Source organism: Marmota marmota, unplaced genomic scaffold, assembly GCF_001458135.2.
Source record: "Marmota marmota marmota unplaced genomic scaffold, marMar, whole genome shotgun sequence".
Taxonomy (NCBI): Eukaryota; Metazoa; Chordata; class Mammalia; order Rodentia; family Sciuridae; genus Marmota; species Marmota marmota.
Window position 1 is genome coordinate 30637041 of NW_026000229.1, and position 20233 is coordinate 30657273.

General features: G+C 35.0%; 1 protein-coding gene across 7 annotated transcripts in view; it reads left to right on the plus strand.

The window, feature by feature from the left end:
* The window catches only part of Cep152 (centrosomal protein 152), a 90067-nt gene that overhangs the window by 67051 nt on the left and 2783 nt on the right, over positions 1–20233 (plus strand). For 5 of the 7 annotated variants that reach the window (XM_048793738.1, XM_048793741.1, XM_015480688.2 and 2 more), the window contains 7 exons: positions 4154–4804; positions 7790–7925; positions 12573–12740; positions 15719–15815; positions 16562–16665; positions 18440–18596; positions 18828–18931. In XM_048793738.1, coding sequence (XP_048649695.1) covers positions 4154–4804; positions 7790–7925; positions 12573–12740; positions 15719–15815; positions 16562–16665; positions 18440–18596; positions 18828–18931 — 1417 coding nt within the window. The remainder of the gene's footprint in view (positions 1–4153; positions 4805–7789; positions 7926–12572; positions 12741–15718; positions 15816–16561; positions 16666–18439; positions 18597–18827; positions 18932–20233) is intronic. The other 2 variants (XM_048793740.1, XM_048793743.1) reach the window with 1 other exon arrangement.

Sequence of the window (20233 nt, forward strand, 5' to 3'; positions counted from 1 at the left end):
GTTTACATGAAGATTCACTCTTGGTATTGTACATTTTATGAGTTTTGACAAATATAATGATATGCATCCACCATCATAGTATCATATTGAATTGAATATCACCCTAAAAAATCTTCTGTACACTGCTTATTCATCCCTCTCTATCCATGTCCAACCCTGACAACCACTAATCTGTAACTATTTCCATATCTTTGCTTTTTCCAGAATGTCACATAGTTGAACTCATACAGTATATATCCTTTTCAATTTGACTTGTTTCATTTGCTTAGTAGTTTTCTGCATATCTTCTCATAGATTAATCACTCATTTCTTTTTAGCACAAAATAATATTCCATTGTTAGGATATACCACAGTTTTTCTGTTCATCTACTGAAAGGCATCTTGGTTGCTTTCAACTTTTGGCAATTATGAATAAAGCTTTTATAAACATAGTGTGCAGGTTTTTGTTTAGATGTAAGTTTTTGACTTCTTTGGGTAAATACCAAGGAGTGAATTGCTGGATCTTATGTTAAGATATGTTTAGTTTTTTACAAAACCACCAGACTGTCTGCCAAAGTGACTGTACTACTTTGCATTCCCACTAGCAATGATTGAGAGTTGCTGTTCTCACCATTGTTGGTATTGCCAATATTCTGGACCTTGGCCATTCTGAGAGGTGTGTGGTAGTAGCTCAGGGCTTTAATTTGCATTTCCCTGATGCCATATGGTCTTTTATATGTTTATTTGCCATCTGTATTCTTATTTTGGTGAAATGTCTGTTAGGTCTTTGACCCATTTTTTAATCAGAGTGTTTATTTCCTTGTTGTTGAATTCTGAGAATTATTTGTATGTTTTGGATAACAGCCTTCTATCAGATCTATCTTTAGCAAATATTTTCTCCTATTCAGTTGCTAATTTTCTCTTTCTCTTACTATTTGATTTTTTTCTGCCCCCCCACCCACAAGGGACAGTGTTGAGTATCAAACACATTCATGCTAGACAAGAACTCTACCACTAAGCTATATCCTCAGCTGATCTTGGAAATTTTTAACATAATTATACATAAAATAATAGTACATGCTTCTTTTTCAACAGAAGTATCCACAATACAAATTGCTTAAACTATTTAAAATTCCATTTTAGTGGAGGGACATTATTAATGAAATAAGAAGAAAAAGAACTTCCAAGTACATGTGATTATCTAGTTGAATTGGAGAAGGCTTATTTACCAATAATACATAAGTGTCATTCACAAACAATTTTTTAGAAGGAAGCAAATAGTCCCCTACCCCATGGTTCAAGAGATCATAAATAAATTGCTGCTTAGCATATATTGCTTCAAAGGACCCAAAGGTCTATTTAGCCTCCAGTTTTTAATCCAGCACAAAATACTGAACTCCCCATTTTCCCCCACCTCCAAAGGCCTCTGGCCTTACCCACCTCATTGTCTTGCAATATTGTTAGGATTCACCAGCCTCTGTCTACCATAAGACTTAACTATGCCACCCCGTTGCAGTTGTAGAAAATTTCATAGAATAACATTTCAAAATTGGGTCCACATCTTGATTTTCTTGGTGCTTATCTCGACCATTGTCACATAGAAGGCCTTTAATATATGTGTAGTGGGGCTGGGGATGTGGCTCAATCGGTGGCACGCTCGCCTGACATGCGTGCGGCCTGGGTTCGATTCTCAGCACCACATTCAAACAAAGATGTTGTGTCCGCCAAAAACTAAAAAAAAAAATTAATATTAAAAAATTCTCTCTCTCTAAAAATATATATATATATGTGTGTGTGTGTGTGTGTGTGTGTGTGTGTGTGTGTAGTGAACTGAGCTGAACCAGTAGGGGCAAGAAGGGTCAGAAGACTACCATTTTAAATAATGGATAAGAAAAAAAGACATTGTCAAAGGAAGCAGCAGCATATATTTAGGGAATATAAAAAACTTCTAAATGACTGGGGCGTCAGTTTAGAAATTTATGTTGGAGACAAACTGTAATAAATGTTTTGAATGTCATCATGTATACTTCATGTATTTAGATACTTGTTTAAAATGTTCTTAAAATTTATCTTAGAAGCATCAAATTGAAATCTATCAGTAAATCCCCAAATAATTTCTTGTTCTCATATACCTTCAATTTAGCTCTTAAAGCAGGTGTCTCAAGTGCTCTCATACATGCACTTAATGATTATAAAAATTTGAGAAAATAATATGCTTAATTAGAGATTATCTCCTTTTTTAGAGACTGCAAAACTTGTTTTTACTTTTTTCTTTCCATTGGACTCTCTTTTTGTTTCTTTCAAGGTACATACAAGTAGGACTGGGGATATAACTCAGTTGTAGAGTACTTGCCTAACATACATGAAGCCCTGGGTTCCACTTTATCATCACAAAACAAAAATCAAACAACAACAGAGGACATACAAATATATATTCATTATCTTCTGTGTCATACAGTGTGTATTTACTCTAGAGGAGGACTGTTTTAAGTTGGAAATAACTTTTTTCTTTTTAAAATATAGATGTAAGTGTGATTTAATCTGTATATTCAATCAAATCTCTTGTTTCCTTTGTGATAAAATTCCAGGATATAAGAAGCAATCAAGTCTTCTTATCCAGAAGCATGTTTGGACAAGGAAAATAATGAACTTTACAAAAGAGATGATGTTATGGCTTAATCTCTGTAAAATTTCCTAAATCAGTCTAATCATGACAAAGCCATGAAAGATCCATATTTATTATATGTACTCTTTGTACAAAGTCTCAAAACTTACTTTGTTTGCCACAATAATCGAGGCAGGAGGTCCAGCATATTTAATTGAGGTTTTCTTTTTTCCAAGAATGGTGTTTACATATGATACAACTTAAAATTGATTTAAATAAAATTTCTAGCCATATTTGCTATCTTACAAATTAATCAGTGTATCAGCTCATCAAGTGCCAGCTCATACATGTCTCCTAGCTCTTTAAAAGACTTGTATTCGGTGCCTTGGAGCTTAAGGAAGAGCTAAATTAAGCCAAAGCACTTTGGTCAAAGTTTTGAGAAACACTTGTGTAGCACTAAGGAAACAGAATAACATTTCCAAATATTCAAAGGATGGTCATTTGGAAGAATGATTAAATTTCTTTTTGTGTCCTGAAGGGATAGAACTCTGGAAGTTAAAAAGAGACAGCTTTCAGGGTCTATTATGTAAAGTAATTTTCTGAGAGTTCATCCGAGCTAATGTAAACTGCTTTGAGGCAGCTAGGGTTCCATCTAATTAAATGTGTTTAAGCAGAGTCTGGGGGATCACATGGCATAAATGCAGTAGAAGAAATTCAAGCAATAGTTTTCATAAATGGGTTTTATCTATATGGCCTCTTGTTTTTTGGGGTTTTTTTTTTGTTGTTGTTGTTGTTGTTCAAAACATTACATNGCTCTGTCCCTCTGCGAGCCACTAGGCTTGTTCTGTCGGTGGTCGCAGTTCTGCCTACTTTGCAGGCACAGGTAGCGGCACTGCCCCTCTGCAGGCCTCTGGGGCTGTTCTGCCAGTGGGTCGCAGGCCCGCCTACCTTGCAGGAGTGATTGGAAGCTCTGTCCCGCCGCGGGCCACTGGGCCTTTTCTGTCAGTGGTCACAGTTCCGCCTACCTGGCAGGCGCGGGGGGTGGGGGGCAGCTCTGCCCCTCAGCAGGCCGCTGGGCCTGCTCTGTGGGTGGTCACAGTTCCCTCTACCTTTATTTATTTATTTTAATGTGGTGCTGAGAATCGAACCCAGGTCCCCTCCATGCTAGTCAAGCGCTCAACCGCTGAGCCACAATCCCAGCCCTCAGGGTTTGATTACAATTTGGACCACCAAAAAATTTATATATATTAATGTGAAATATTTTTCTGACATTAATTATATAAATATTTATATAAATATAAATACAAAGAATGAATATATAAATTTATATTTCAATTTCAGCTTCTAGTTCTTCTTTCGGAAATTGATATTTTTAGATAACATAAGCCATAAACTAGCTAGTGATCTAAAATGAAGGAAAAGATCCTCAAGATTTCATCCAAATTTGCTTTTTTTTCTTTAATTTTAATTTTAAATCTCTTGAGAGGTTAACCTAAATTGTTGCTTAGTTTAATTTTGTTATTAACGAGGAGAATCATAAAGACTTTTTAAACATGTTATATTCTTCAGCTGGCATTGGCTGTGTCTGAAGCTAAAGAGAAGTGGAAAAGTGAGATTGAAAATATGAAGAAAAATATAACGCTGGGCAAGAACTTGGAAGAGAAGATTCATTCTCTCCAGAAGGAGCTGGAGTTAAAGAACGAGGAAGTCCCTGTGGTTGTCAGGGCGGAATTGGCTAAGGCCTGGAGCGAATGGAACAGAGAAAAGCAAGAAGAAATCCACAAAATTCAAGAACAAAATGAGCAAGATTACCGTCAGTTTTTAGATGATCATCGAAATAAAATTAATGAAGTGCTTGCAACAGCTAAAGAAGACTTTATGAAACAAAAAACTGAACTGCTTCTCCAAAAGGAGACAGAATTACAAGCTTGCCTGGAACAGAGCCGTAGAGAGTGGACAGTGCAGGAAGCCAGGCGGATCCAACTAGAAATCCATCAGTATGAGGAAGACGTCCTAACTGTGGTCGAACTTCTCTTAATGGAAACCCAAAAGGAGTATGTCAGTGGTTCAGAGAACAAGCAGCTTTTGGAAATCTTGTCAACTTGTTCTTCAAAGTGGGTGTCTGTGCAATATTTTGAGAAACTAAAAGCCTGCATACAGAAAGTACTTCAAGATACAGTCTCCATGCTTAAAGAAAATACCAGCCCAGAAGGGGAAAAGGTATGTTCCTCAGAGTAAAAAAGAGCTGTTGGATATTAAGGATGACTGTGGAGGTTGCATTTTTTTTTTTCCTTTCTTTTTAGGAGATGAGAGACTTGTATTTATATCAGTGGTTTAAAACACCTTTTGTAGAAAATTCAAAGGATCTATATTTTGTTGCCAAAGAACCTTTACTGCTTCATAGTACCACAAAGTGAGGCAGAGTTTTTAGCCTCTATATGTCTTTTTCCTAAGAAAGAAAATATGCTTTCCTTTGAAAGGATGAGATTTCAGAAACTGAATAACTCTTGTTCTTATTTTTCATTTTCTGGGTCTAACACTTTAAGAAATATGTATCATATATGCTGTAGTTTCTTAAAAGCTTCTGAAGAGCTTGGAAGCCTGTTTCTTGCCCTCAATGAATTTATATCTTATTTAGGCTAAAAATACCAATCAAGTACAAAAAGTATTAGAACACAAACAAGCAAATAAGAGGTATGGCTCACACACCCAAAACCCTAAAATCCAGTTTCATTGATTCACCTGGTATGTGCATATAGAATGGATTAATTGTATTCTTTTAGTTGAATAAGTATTCTCTGAGACTGACTTTAAGTTTGTGTGGAAGAGCTGATAAAAACCAAAGTCTTGCTTCCTTATAATTAAAGAAATTAGGTATGCATGAAAGATCCAGAATAAGGTTCTAAGTTTCAGCATGTGGAAAAGATGTCAAAATTATCAGGTTGTTTGAGAGAAGAGTTCAGACATATGAGTTGAGATCCATCAGGATATCATGACTGAAGATTTTTCAAGGTCATAATTGAGAATTTTATATTAATACATATAGGAAAGAGTTATAAGCTAGGAAAAAAAAATCTGAGTTCCAGTAATTTGGTGATAGTTAGTTTATTGCTTTGGGCAAATATATACCATAGTTGTTCAATCTGAGAAAAACAAATCAATCCCTGGCTTAGTTCCTTAAATTTGGGTGCAAGATATGCATGACATATCTGGGCCTTCCTATACACAGCATGTGAAAAAGTACATAACTTTAGAACCAGAAGGGACCTAGAAGATCAGTCCACTTTGTCCCACCCCAGTTGCTGTTTTTCTCCTTGATTTCACAGAGATGTCATTCTTGAGTAGTTGCCTTCAATATAACAATTGGATAAGATTGCTTCCCATGAGCACTACTTAATCCTTTATTGAGAATCTTTGGAGAAAAATAGATAATTAAAAATAAGAACATTATCTATAGCAGGTTTTAGGATGAGAAGTGATGGGAAAATCGTGTCAATGTTTTCAAGTTTGTTTTCCTGAAAAGACAATCTCTGCCTTAAAACATGAAGAAACTACACCACCTTTTCCATTTATATTTTTATTTTGTTGGCATTGCAGTTGTAATGAATTTGACCCCTGCTTCAGTGAGAATATTCTGTGTTTTCCAAATGGTGTGGAATACACACACACACACACACACACACACACACACGTACACGTACACACACTCATACCCAATCAACCTGAGGTGTTTTTATAGGGCTTATAATTATATACACAGTTTAAGGTCATCTGTGTGACTTAATGTGGCTCACAGTTCTGTGGAGAGAGAATCAAATAATCTGGCTAAGAATTTAGTTTTTGTTTGGTGGGTCTGGTTCCATTCCTGAGGAAAAGCTGACTTTGAAGTGCCCAGTCTGGCATTTGTCATAGAAGTAATACTTGACCTTCTACCATAAGCTAGCTCAGCTCAGGATGTTGAGGTAAATCAATGATTATAAATTTGCAATATAGGTGCTATCAATATGAATAACTATAATTTGTTAAATCTGTACTTAGAATTGTTCATGGAAATTAAAAGTGGAAAACTGTGTATTTAAAGAAGTCTTCATTAAAACAGCAGAAGTGATCAAAAGTTTCCTAGAATGGAGAGGATGCAGTGACTGGAAAATGTCGTTTCTAAGAAATGGATGCCTTATCAAAATACATTAGTGGAACAGCTCACAGTGGATAAAAGAAAAATATCAACTGGGGCAAAATTTTCCAGGAACCTTAAGGATGTATATTCTGTTTTTGTTTTTGTTTTTTTCTTTCAAAGTCAAGTTAAAATTAAGACCAAAAAGGTTATTGCTTTCCTACCTTTTTTGGTCATCTTGGCTTTTCTTCTCCAATTTTAAGTGGAAACTAGAGATATTAATAGCCTTTGACTCAGCTTTTATTTCTCTGTTGGGCCTCAGTCTTGTAGCCTCTTAATTGTGAGCCTCTAATTCCCGCCTGCTGCTTCTGTGGGACACCATACATGGGCTTCCTGACATTCAGTGATTGGGTTTCTCAGAATTAAAATCAAGGCTTCTAGAATCAAGCAGAGCATGTGTTTTAAGAATAAAAAACAAGATTGCTTTAAAACATCATGTATTCTGTTCCTTTGGTATTTAATAATTGCGCCAAATCTGAAAATATTATCTTAAAAATCAATGAGTTTTATAGCTAAGCCTCAGTTTCTATCTTTAACTGGAATTTGATTGGCATTTCTTATCTAATGAGAGCATACATTAAAGTACTTAGGAACATTTAAGTACTAAGTAAGTTTATAATTAAGTTTATTGTTATTTTCAGTTTGGAGGAGGCAAAAGGTTGATATTGTAGTTGCTAATGAATTTGATCTCTGCTTCAATGAAAATGTTCTGTATTTTCAAGAATAATTCTGACTTCATATTGTTTGTCCTGTGGTTTGATAACATAAATTATTCAAAGTCTCTTAAATTCATATGTAAATAAATGTACAAGGTGAACTTCCTGTCTCTGTCATAGCAGGCCTATCAGTCCTCTGTTGGACTAGCCTACTAGGAGGCTCCTAGTGACATGTAGCACTGTGAGAAAAACATTAGTGATAGAGCACAATTGTTTTCAGGCAATGTTTTTATTTTTATTGTTAGCATTTTAGATAGAAATTTATATCAATTTTTTTGTGGAGGATATTCATTATGAAGATAATTTTTTTTTCAGAGAAATATGGTCAAGATCTCTATGAATCCTGCCAGCGCGGGTAGTGGGAGAGGAGATCCTGGAGTCCCAGCAGCCCTTCCTGCACCCACTTCCAGATACCAAGCACAGCCTTTGCCCTTGCAAGAAGCAGAAGCTGGTAATTGGATTTTGTTCCCATGAGTCTTTATAATATGTGTAATCACTATTCCAGAGGGGCGTCTTGAGGATAAAAGGAAATCAAAGATGTGAACAGTTTTCTGAGTGAATAAATATATAAATTACTCTGACTTGATTTCTATTTTCTCCTTAGATTTTATTTTGTATTTAGAGGACAAAGTTGAATTAGATCTTGTTCTTAAATTTTGTTCTTCTGTCTTTTTATAGATTTTACTCCATTCATGTGATTCTATTGTAATTACAAGGAAAATAATGAGAGTTTTAATAGAGCAGTCATGTTTTTATTCCCTGACTATTGAGAAATTAAGGGTTTCATATAAGATATGGAGACTTTAATGGTTTCATATAAGATATGCCAGATAATGGAGACTTTTTTCATTCAAATTACTGAAGTTTATTTCAACCATTTGTTAATGGAAGAAATACTTGTGAAATACATTAGATATTTTCTAACTTATTTGTATGCTTTTTTAGGGCAGGGATAGTATTTTTAATCTCTTCCTTTCCAACCATGGTGAAGTGAAGAATGCAGAGTTTGTATTCCTTGAACATTTGATGACTTAATAGTTTAACTTTTATTTGGTGGCTTCAACTTGTCATTATGGGAAAGACTATACTGTAACACAGCCCCTTATATTCAGAGCTTACTGAGGAACATCGGGTTTATATTGCCTATTTACTGAAATTTTTGAGCTAGGAATTGGCAAATCCTTCATAAACTTTCATCCTTTTTAGCATCTTGATCGCTTGCAGCCTGCTCCTGCCCCCCACACAAACATACCTGCCTTTCTTCTTCCTGTTGTTGTTTCCATGTAACCTGGAAAAGAACTAGCAATTTCCAGAAGAAATCACACATACCAAGTTATTTACCTTAGTTTCCACATTTGTAACTCAGTAGGCATATTTACCATAATTGTAGATTAATCTCTGCCTGTCCTAAGAGGTCAATTGACAGTTTTCTCATTGTTCACAGACCCTTTTCCTGTGCTTGTGGGTTCTTATTGCCAATTAGGTTGATAGTAATGCTACCTTAATTTGTATTTTGCTTCTTACTTTTCATGCTATACCATATTTGGAATAGCCTGAAGGTTATATTTTAACAATAAAATTTGTAGAAATAAATTTTAAATGATATTTGGCTTTGGGAAGTTCTATGAAAGAAATTAGATTTGGCTAAAGATAAATCATACTATAAAATGGTTTCTTTTTCTTTCTTTAGACTGTTTCCCTTAAAAACAAACACAATAATAAATTTATTAGAAAGGATTAGATCCAGGGGTTAAGGATATAACTCAGTGGCAGGGCGCTTGCCTAATATATGCAGGTCCCTGGGTTTGATCCCCAGCACCAAAAAAAGGGAGGAAGGGAGGGAGGGGAAAATAAAGAAAAAACAAAGAAGGGATTAAGTCTGAAATATATTAAAAGATAAAGTCCTTTACAGTCCTAGAATCAGAGAATACTACTACTGACGGTTTTGTTACAGTCTCTTAATATCCTATTATTTTTATTAAAAAGTAATTTAAACATTAATTACGAAATACTTAGTAATGCAAAGAATATATGTAATGCAGAGGTAAGTCATGAAAAACAACAACCAGGAACTAACAACCAGGAACTCAGTGTTAAGTTTAAGAAATAGAATATCACCAGTGCTGGTAACCCACAGTTCTGCCCCACAGATTCCCTCAAGCTGAGGTAACAAGTATTCCATTTTTTAAAAATTATTTCCTACTTTTCTTTGTTTTGACCAAATATACGTGTTCTCAAGAATATTACTTCATTTTATGTCTCAACATTATGAAGATAGTTGAATACTCATAATTTTCATAACTTGCTGCGTTCCTATTTAATATCATGCTGCTGATTTGTCTGTGTATAGCTGTAGTTCATTCATTTTCATCATTGTATAGTGTTTTCTGTTGTATGAATATTCTCTAACTATGTGTTCTTTTGTTAATGGGAATTTGCCTGGTTTCTAATTTTACATTAAATTTTTCTTAAGTGAAAAATTTAAAATCAGCACTGGGGATGATAATACATGCTTGTAATTCCAGCTACTCAGGAGCATGAGGCAGAAGTATGGCAAGTTTGAGGTCAACCTTTGCAACAAAGCAAGACCTGTTTCGAATTAAAAAAAAAAAATTAAAGTGTTGGGATCTGGCTCAGTCGTAGAGTGTCCCTGGGTTCAATTTCCAGTGCTGAAACAAACAAAACCAACAACCACAGGAAAAATATGTATCTATGTCTGTATCTATATCTACATACATCTATCTGTGTGTGTGCTTTTCCTGTGCTTCTGGGTTCTTATTTCCAGTTAGGTTGATAATAATGCTACCTTAATTTGTATTTTGCTTTTTACTTTTCATGTTGTATCATATTTGGAATAGCCTGAAGGTTATATATTACTGTGAAATGAGTAGAAACAAATTTTTTTTTTAAAGAGAGAGAGAGAATTTTTTTATATTTATTTTTTAGTTTTCGGCAGACACAACATCTTTGTATGTGGTGCTGAGGATCGAACCTGGGCCGCACGCATGCCAGGCAAGCGCGATACCGCTTGAGCCACATCCCCAGCCCAAGTAGAAACAAATTTTAAATGATATTTGGCTTTGGGAAGTTCTGTTCATATATGTATGTATGTGTGTGTGTGTGTGTGTGTGTGTGTATGTATGTACATACACTGATATACATGCATATATATAGATAGATAGATAGATGGTACCATTGTGATGCTTCATTGATCCTTTGATGCTCATGAACATAATTGGTTCCATTTAAGTGAAACTAAATAGTGAGGAGAGAGTAAACAATAATTTTGTTGGACCAGTGACTTTATATTAACATTTTAGATACTGGTCTCTTAATCTGTGCTAATTTGTGTTTCTACTTTATTACTTCTTATTCATGGTTATAATCTATCTTTTGTATCATTTTCATATTATTTTAATTTTCTGAATTCTACACATTACTTATGACAATAGCTATTATTATTGTATACTTGCTATATGCCTGTTTGCCAACAATTTATACATTTATGTCTCCCAGTAATTTTTAATTATTTTTTAAAATATGGAGATAATTTCAAACTTTTTAAAAAGTAGCAAAAATAAAAGCAGTTATTTACAACACTTGTGTACCCTTTAACTAGAGAGAAATGTGTTGACAATGTTTTACCCTTTTTATGCTTTTTGGTGTGTATGTATATGTGAATTTCATTTTTTCCTGAACCATTTGAGGGTAAGATATATGCATTGTTATCTTCATGTTTAAATATCTCAGCCTAAATTTTTCAAGAATAAAGTATTTTCTTGCATAACCTAACAGTTAATTTAACATTAGAAAAAAGTATCAATCTGTTGCTTGTATTGTAATTTTGTGAATTGACCTGATAATGTCTTGTATAACATTATCCCCTCCCCTACAGGAATCTGTCTAAGGCCAAATATTATTACATTTAGGAGTCATGGGTTTTAGCCTCTAATGTAGAATATTTCTCCATCCTTTCTTTGTCTTTCTTAGCATTCTTGAGAGAAGTATCCTCTATTCCCATGACCCGTGTTTATCAGAACTTTTCTTGTTTTGGGTTTATCTGGTGTTTCTTCATGATTTGATTCGTATCATGCTTTCTGGGCTGCAACGCTGCATGGGTGATATGTCTTCACATTTGGAGGCACATTTGTGTTATTGGTGAGGTTTGTTTGATCACCTGGTTAAAGGTTGTCCAATTTCTTCATTATGTACTTATTGGGGTTTCCCCTCCTTGCACCTAGGAAAAATCTGTGAGGAGACATTTTAAGACCATGCAAATATCCTCATAAAACTTCCTCTTAGATTTGGCAATTATTGATGATTCTTGCCAGATCCATTCTTTCCCATGCTGGTTAAAAAATGATAATTTTCCAACTCCAGGCCTTCTTCCATTTTTACCAATTGGCACTCATCGTGTTATAATTAAGAATCCTCCTGTTTCATTTGCCTATTATCCATCTACTTACATATGTATCAACCTACCCATCCATCTACTCAGAGGATTATTGATCTGATTCACAAATTCCTGTTTTTTACCATGCTTTATAATTCGTTAGTATATTTAATTTAGTGCTCATGTTGTCCCAGATTCAGCTAGTAAAGCACTTTCAAACTGGTTTCTGTATCCTTGCAACATGTCTACATTTTTTTTTTTTTAGTACAATCTTACTTTCTTCATGGCAAGATATTTCAATTTCATTTAGTATATACCTTCTCCCTGTACTGGAGTCACAATTTCTTGAAGATCCCTGGTTCCTTTTAGTGTTGTGGTATTCAAGACCATGATCTGAGCCTTAGGTTTCATAGAAGTTTTTAAAGTAGATGGTATTACAGTTTTACATAACAATAAACTAAGCCTCAGAGAACTTAAGTAATATGCTCTCTGAGTCATACAGCTAGTAAGTAGCGGAACAGGACTTAAATCCAGTTTCTCTTTCTTAAGCATCATGCTCTTTCTTTATACTATAGCCTTTCACCAGGAGTCATGTCATCTGGTTTACTTTCTGTGTGTGTGTGTGTGTGTGTGTGTGTATGAGCGTGTGTGTGTAGAGTCCTTAGTTAACTTACATAAAAGTTTTCTGTCATTTAATTTTTGCAGATAAGAAAAAGACACTTGAAATTAAAGATTTATGCTGTGGACACTGCTTCCAAGAACTTGAAAAGGCAAAGCAGGAAGGTCAAGATCTGAAAAGAAAACTGGAGAAATGCTGTAGGCATCTTCAGCATTTAGAAAGAAAGCACAAAGCTGTAGTGGAAAAAATTGGAGGTTAGCACCCAAAGTTGCACTGCCACCAGTATAAAAGCTCTTTGATCCTTGTTGAAATGTTTAGATGTGACGCTTTTATGAATGTATGTGCTGGTTCTCTTTGGGGATTAATATAAACCAATTTGGACCTCATTCTAACTAATCAAATTATTAATAAACTTGAAAGAGGAAAATTTCAGCTTTGATTAAAAGCTTCCTATTCCTTTCTTCCTTTCTTGACTGAACAGACATTGAGAGCTCAGTGTGTGTCAAGCAGTATTCTAGGCACTGGAAGCCTTCACTAAGCCTTAGAAAATGGAGGTGTTTGCCACTGATAGGAACAGGGAAGGCATAGCAAAGGCCTGGGGTCTGCTAGCCTCCATGCATCCCATGCATCACAGTGCTATCAGGATATGAAGGGGATATCTTTGGCCATTTCCCACTGCCCTTCTGAAAAAAAAGGAAGCTGTTGGGCCTAAACCCCTGCTCCCTCTTATTCACCTATAACCCATGCTCTGAATTCTGCATTCGAAATGTTTCAGATTTCTGAACTGATTGTATTTTCTCTTTCTGCTAGATCTTGCATATGATGTTGTCTCTGTCTTATACTTACCATACTATTTCCCTTTTGGCCTGCCTCATGCTTTAGAATTCAACTCAGTAGATGCCTCATTTGCAAAGCCCTCCTTGATTTTTCCATCGGGTTAAGTCAGCCACTCTTGAGCGGCCCTGTAGCACTTGGCTCTTCCTCCACTGTTTCCATTACCATTCTGTATTTTAATCATTTGGTTACTATCTATAATCATTCGGTTACCTAGTCAGACTCTTCCCTGAGGGTAAGGGCTATGTCTCTTGTCTTATTCATCCTTGTGGACATGATGTACGCCATCTACCATACAACAAATGTTTGAATGAATCAAAAACCTAATACCAGGGTCTCAGATAATTGCGTTGTCCAAAAAGACCAGGCAAATTAGCTCATTTATTTTCTCTCTTTTGTCTGGACAATGGAAACCACCTACAACTATCTTCTTCCAGTTTTTGCACCAATCCATTACCGTAGGGCAGCAATAACAACCTTTTACAAAAGGAATTGGGTCATGACACTCTTTTCTTAAGAGCTCTTCAGTAGCTTATCAGGCCCTTAGTATGAAATACAGGCACTTAATTTAGCCTGGTTTAAAAAGGTCTTCATGATTTAGCCCTGCCAGCCCTCAGCCTTGTCTCCCCGGTCCTCTTATTCTCAGGCATAGTATGGATTTCAGTGTCTCATCTCTGGGCCTCTTGTCTTCTTCCTCTATTCAAACTTCCTGGTATCATTGCCTGGCTAACTCCCACCCATTTTTCTCCTAATACATTACTTCTTCAGGGCGGTTTTCCTGACTGCCACATACCTGGTTAGGTCCTCCTACTACATACTCTTTGAAGCTCCTGTGCTTTTTATAACATTCAGCATCTTTGTAATCATTTATTGTCTGTACTCCTTGGAGGTTTAGATTTTTGGGCAACAAGAATCAAGTCCTGTCCTAGCACTTGGCATAGTACTTCCAGCAGTGTAGCACATACTTGGGTAAATATTACTGACTAATGAAGCCACCTGCCACCACCTACTGCTAACCAAGTCTGTTAGAGATAGCTAGTAAGTACTATAAGGCCAGAAAAGGGTCTTACAAATTTTGAGATAAAAAGCTTTAACAACTACACTTTCCTTTTGATTAACTTCACTCCTTAATAGAAGTCAATAGAGTAAATGAGATATATTTGTCCAACTCAACTGTAAAATATAGATAAAATATAGCTATTGCAAAATTTAATGAAAATCAAAATATTTTTACAAAATAGAATGGCCACTAAATATGATTATTATTTACAGGTGATATTTAACACTGTAGATTATGGTCATATTTATTTTGCATATTTTGATTTTTAAAGCTGCTCTCCTATCTTCCACGATTCCTAGAGTTAGAAATGATCCAAGAAAGTTGCTACTTTCTTTAAAACAGTGGACTGATAAAAAGGCCAGGGCCAGAATTTTAAGTTACAGTTTTATTTGAATTTTTTTCTCAACATATATCTATTAGGTGATAATATCTTTGCTATTGTGCCTCCTTCTCTTTTGTTTCTTAATTCTTTTTTTCATTTTCTTGGTAGCATTTGTTAAAAAGTGGTTTAAAAATATATGTTGAATCAACCACCAAGGGTTATAGGATAATTGCATTCCCTAGCTCATGAGGTGTGTTGAGGGGCTGGCATAGCAGGAAATGTGAAGTACCATGTTCACATTTTACTGAACCTTGGTATTGCCAGGCCTTGTATAAGGCATTGGGTTTTTTTATTTCTGTCATAATGTATAAGGCATGTAAAACTGTCTTCATTTTATATGTGAAAAAAACTTAGATTCAGACAGATTAAGTAATATGACTATATTCATTCAGTAGGTAATAAACTGAGCTAATGTCAAAAGTTTGTCTCTCTGACTCTAAAATTCATGCTTTTTTTTTTTTCCTTTTAAACTCTATGGACTCCAGTTTCCTCATATTCTTTTTAAAAGTTCAAAGAAGAATAAAAATCTTACATTATTTCTGAAAATGATAGCTACTTAAGATTAATTTTCTCTATATTTTGTATTGAGGTGCTTTTTCAATTATCTTCTATAGGAGCATGGACCGTATACTAGATTTAAGGAAACATGTAATTAGTAAACCTAAATAGGTATCTACAGATCTTCAGTCTGGCTGGAAAACAAAACTTATGCATGTTTTTTTGCTCTGAGCTACATACATACCCCAGGACAGTATGTAGCTCAAAGCAAGATGAAGATGGGTTACAGACAGTAAGTAAAGAGAAAATGTAACAAGAATGGTTCAGAGTAGGCTTATAAGGGAATGAAAAACCCAGGAGAGCAATTGGAAATGATGCAAAATAGATACTTTTGTGTTGGAACGTGTGGAAAGGAAGACTGGAAAAGACCTAACCTAATATAAACTTTTTTTTTATAGAAGAGAATAATAAAGTTGTTGAAGAATTGATAGAAGAAAACAATGACATGAAGAATAAATTGGAAGAACTACAAACACTTTGTAGAACACCACCAAGGTAGACTTTTACTATTTTAAAAGACCATTTAATTTCTAAGTCTAATTTTTAGAAATATCACTGATATTGTTTTATTCCTATCAAGAAGTATAAAAAAGGGGAAAATTTCCCAAACCCTAACCCCAGAAGATACCCTCTGTTAACCCTGTTTTAAATCATTTCAGCTTCTTTTATACACACCCCATGCGCAATGTGCTTAAAAATTGGAGTGATTGTAACCCTTTGTTAACTTAGTCTTATGAGAAAAGCATTCCCCCCGAGTTATTAGATATGTTCCTACAGTGTGTTTTTTAATAGCTTTCATATATTTTCATCATGTGGATTTACCATTATTTATTTAAGCAACCATAACATAAGTTGTCTCCATTTTACTCTTGCTTTAGTGGAAATTTTTTTTTTTTTTTTTTTTTGGTATTGGGGATTGAACTCAGGGGCATTTAACCACATCCCCAACATCCCCAGCCCTATTTTTTTTTTTTTTTTTAATTTAGAGACAGGGTCTCACTAAGTTGCTTAGGTCCTCACTAAGTTACTGAGTCTGGCGTTGAACTCACAATCCTCCTGCCTCAACCTCCGGAGCTGCTGAGATTCTAGGCATTGTACCACCATGTTTCAAGTGTATGAAATTCTCAGTTTATTTTATTAGACTATATTTTTATTTAGAACATATTAATACATATATGTATATTTTAAAAGTCAGTTTTTTCATTATAATCTCTGCTTTTGCCATCTTGGATTGTCTTTAGGTCACTGTCAGAAGGGGCCATTGAAAATGCATGCCTGCCAAGCAATAGGCAGGCCTTGGAAGAACTTCGGGGGCAGTATATTAAAGCTGTAAAAAAGATTAAGCGTAAGTCCCTAAAGAGATTCCCAAGATTTTTAGGATGGTTTGAACATTTTTTATTGCTGTGTGAAATGTAAACTCAGAATTTATGCGCATTAGTACTTTGAGGGTATTTTTCAAACTAGCTTTTTCTTCAGTCTTAGAAAAGATCATTGATACCATTTCAAAATTATGTAGTAATGGATCATTTTGCCCAAATATCTTTTGGAAATGACATGAAAGTAGAGTTATTTTTATATTGTCGATTATCCTGGATTTTTTAAAAATTGTTGCTATCTAGACATTAGTACTAAACTAAAAATGTAATACCTTACAACATGAAATTTAGTAATTATTACGTATTAGCAATTATTGCTTCCTACTATAAACTTTTAGGGACTATGGAAATGAATCCAGTTAGCAGCTGTTCTGTTTTTTTCTCATTATCATATCTAATACTTGTAAACTTGGATCTCAAGAATTTCTCAGAACCAAGTAGTGACAGCCACTCTGAAGAGCATTCCTCTGGTATGTTTTCACAGTATAAAATACTTCCTGCTTTTTAATTACAAAATTGCAGAGAATGGATGTATGTTTCAATATAATAGCCAGTGTTTTTATAGGAAAATGTATATTTGCCTCCTAAAATTGCATTTTTTTAACAAAATAGAGAAGGAAAAGGCTCAATTTCTAAATATAGTGGTTTCAGAGCAGAATCATGTATAGAGTTCTGATAAGCTCAATCAGTATCAGTAAAGGGTATTTGTTTCTCACTTTTTACTAGTGTTAACCAAAGATGTATTATAATGGAAGTGAAATTTCAAGCTTTTTTTGTTCATCCTAATAAGATAATTTGTATGTGTATTATGTCATAGTTACATTTTAGAAAGGATGATTGGAGTTTTATGTTGGCATGTACTTCATTTTAATTTTTCCCATTTCAAATAATGAAAAGTAGATGTGGCATTATTACATAGGATTAATTTCAGATGCTAACGGACATTAATAGGGCAATTCTTATATAAATTGGTATCCCTAATATAATAAAGATGGTGAAATTCTAGATGTAAGATGTAGTTCTGAATTTATTTTTATGAAAAGACAATTTAAAAATGTGGATTAATGATTTTATGCAAACTTCAGAAGATAACTGTCTCATCACTCTCTACAGTAGCATTTGTATAAATCTTTCATAGATTATAATGTGTTTAGTTAGATGCTCAATAAATGTTGCTGAAAGTAAATGAAACATAGATTTTCTTAGCCCAAGAGAATAATATAGTCTTCACAGCTCACACTGTGTCCTTTTCTTTTGTTTTTCAGTTTTTCTCTTCCTTTCTGTTCACCCTTTCCATTTCTTTTTCTTTTAAATGCTTAAGTTTCTCTGCCTCCTATTTTATTTTTTTGCCCAAGTATTTAGAATATGATAGAATACTCTGTATTTCCTTAGCATATATAGCTATCCTCATTCCAGAAGAACCAACCGATTCTCTTGAGCCTACCAAAATGGTGATCTGAAACACCTCATTTTAATGATTACAGAAAGTATAAATTTATTTGGCTTATCAGCAACTACTTTATAACATACTAGAGGGTCAGGATTTTAGGTGGGGCTCAGTTGACCAATCCAGCTGACCCAAGACCTTCCTTGGGGGGGTCTTTGCTGGATTCAGGGCAGGTCTGGCGTAATGTTCAAACCATAGCTCCAGTCCCCTTATCTCCCAGAAGAATAGTCTGACGTCTGCCTCCCGTGTTTCTGAAAAAGTTCTTATACCTCCTGTGGGTGTTCCCTCCCCTATAGGTGACATGCTTCGTTACATTCAGGAAAGTAAGGAAAGAGCAGCAGAAATGGTAAAGGCAGAGGTGTTGCGAGAACGTCAGGAAACTGCCCGGAAGATGCGCAAATATTACTTAATTTGCCTCCAACAGATTTTGCAGGATAATGGTAAAGAAGAAGGGTAAGTTCAGTACAAACAGTGTGTCCTAAGAGCACCAGGACAGCATGTTGTTATTTTCTAAACATTTTCTTTAACCACAAAATTAGCTTTTTTAATATGATCAGCTGTCAGGGATTAAGAGAGGCTTATGGCTGTGCTACCCTAAATGTTGGCAGAGTTAATAGGAAAACAAATCCTGGGGCTCAGGAAATTCACAACTATTTTAATTTTGTATTTTGGAATTCCCCACAGGGCTGAGAAAAAGATTATGAATGCTGCTAGCAAACTTGCTACAATGGCAAAATTGCTAGAAACTCCTACTTCTAATAGATCCCAGTGCAAAACTGCACAGGCAGGTATGTCTAAAGAAGTCACTTGAGTGGTTTTTCTCTCTCTTTTTTTTTTTTTTTTTGGATTTTGAATATTCTCAGTATGGAAAAGAGCAAAGTGTAAGGAATAGAGTTTATAAAGTTGTAGGGGAATTACTTAAACTAGAAATTTACCAAGAAAGAGCATAGAATTTCTGGTTCGAGTAGATAGACTAAGTGTGCCTACCAGCTCGCTGTTTTTGTAGCTTCCCATCATTGCTTTCATCCCTAAAAATGACAGGAAAGGTTTTAAACAACAAATAAAGAATAAGAAAAATATGAAATTACATGTGGGTTCCAAAAGGTGTTAATGGGTAAATCCGAAGCTATAAGAAATCCCGAAAGAAGCCAGACGCAGTGGCACATGCCTATAATCACAGCGGCTCGGGAGGATCATGAATTCAAAGCCAGCCTAGCAACTCAGCAAGGGCCCAAACAACTCAGTGAGACCCCATCTCTAAATAAAATATTTAAAAGTGCTGGGGATGTGGCTTAGTGGTTAAGGGCTCCTCGGTTCAATCCCCGGTATTAAAAAAAAAAGAAAGCCTGAAAGAAAGAAGACTGTATACAATTGAAAATGAAAAACTGTAATTCAAAACTTCCAGAAGATGACAGCCTTGAGTCGGAGTAATATCAAAATTGTGCCACATATGAAAGTGATATGGGATGTCTGTGGGGTAATTTGTTGGGTATTCTAGAGCAGTGGCAACCAGGTGAAGTCACTCTATTTCTTCATTCCCTTTCCACTCTTGATTGGGCTGGGCAATAGCAACAGGAAGAAAAAGTCTGGGAGCAGGGAAGTGTTCCAGGTGGCTGGCCACATGTGAAGGAAGAATTAGGAGCCCAGAACTATTAGATCTTTCTGTCCTGCTGCTCATTCTCCCTTCCCCTCCCCAGTTCCTTTAAGCAGGCAGCATAAACAGATAACAGTATTCAGGATATCTAAAAGATTACTGATAACCAAAAATCACCATGCATTTACAGAAAGCTATCACTGTGAAAAAAGACACCAAACTAACATCAAAACAAAACCATTAGAACTTATAATTAAAGCAATGGAATTAATAGAATAAATAACAGAACCTAAGAATGTTAGAAATTATAGTATTCTTGGAGCGATGTAAGAGAACATGGTAGAGGAAACTAAAATATGCTAAAACTTTCATTATGTTCAAGGAGAAGATGTGGATATTGATAGCTTTATAATTACAAGAAAAATATAGGTTTAGGAATATGTGCTAAAACTTAAGGGTAACCAATAAGAAATAGAATATATAACTTTCTAACTAG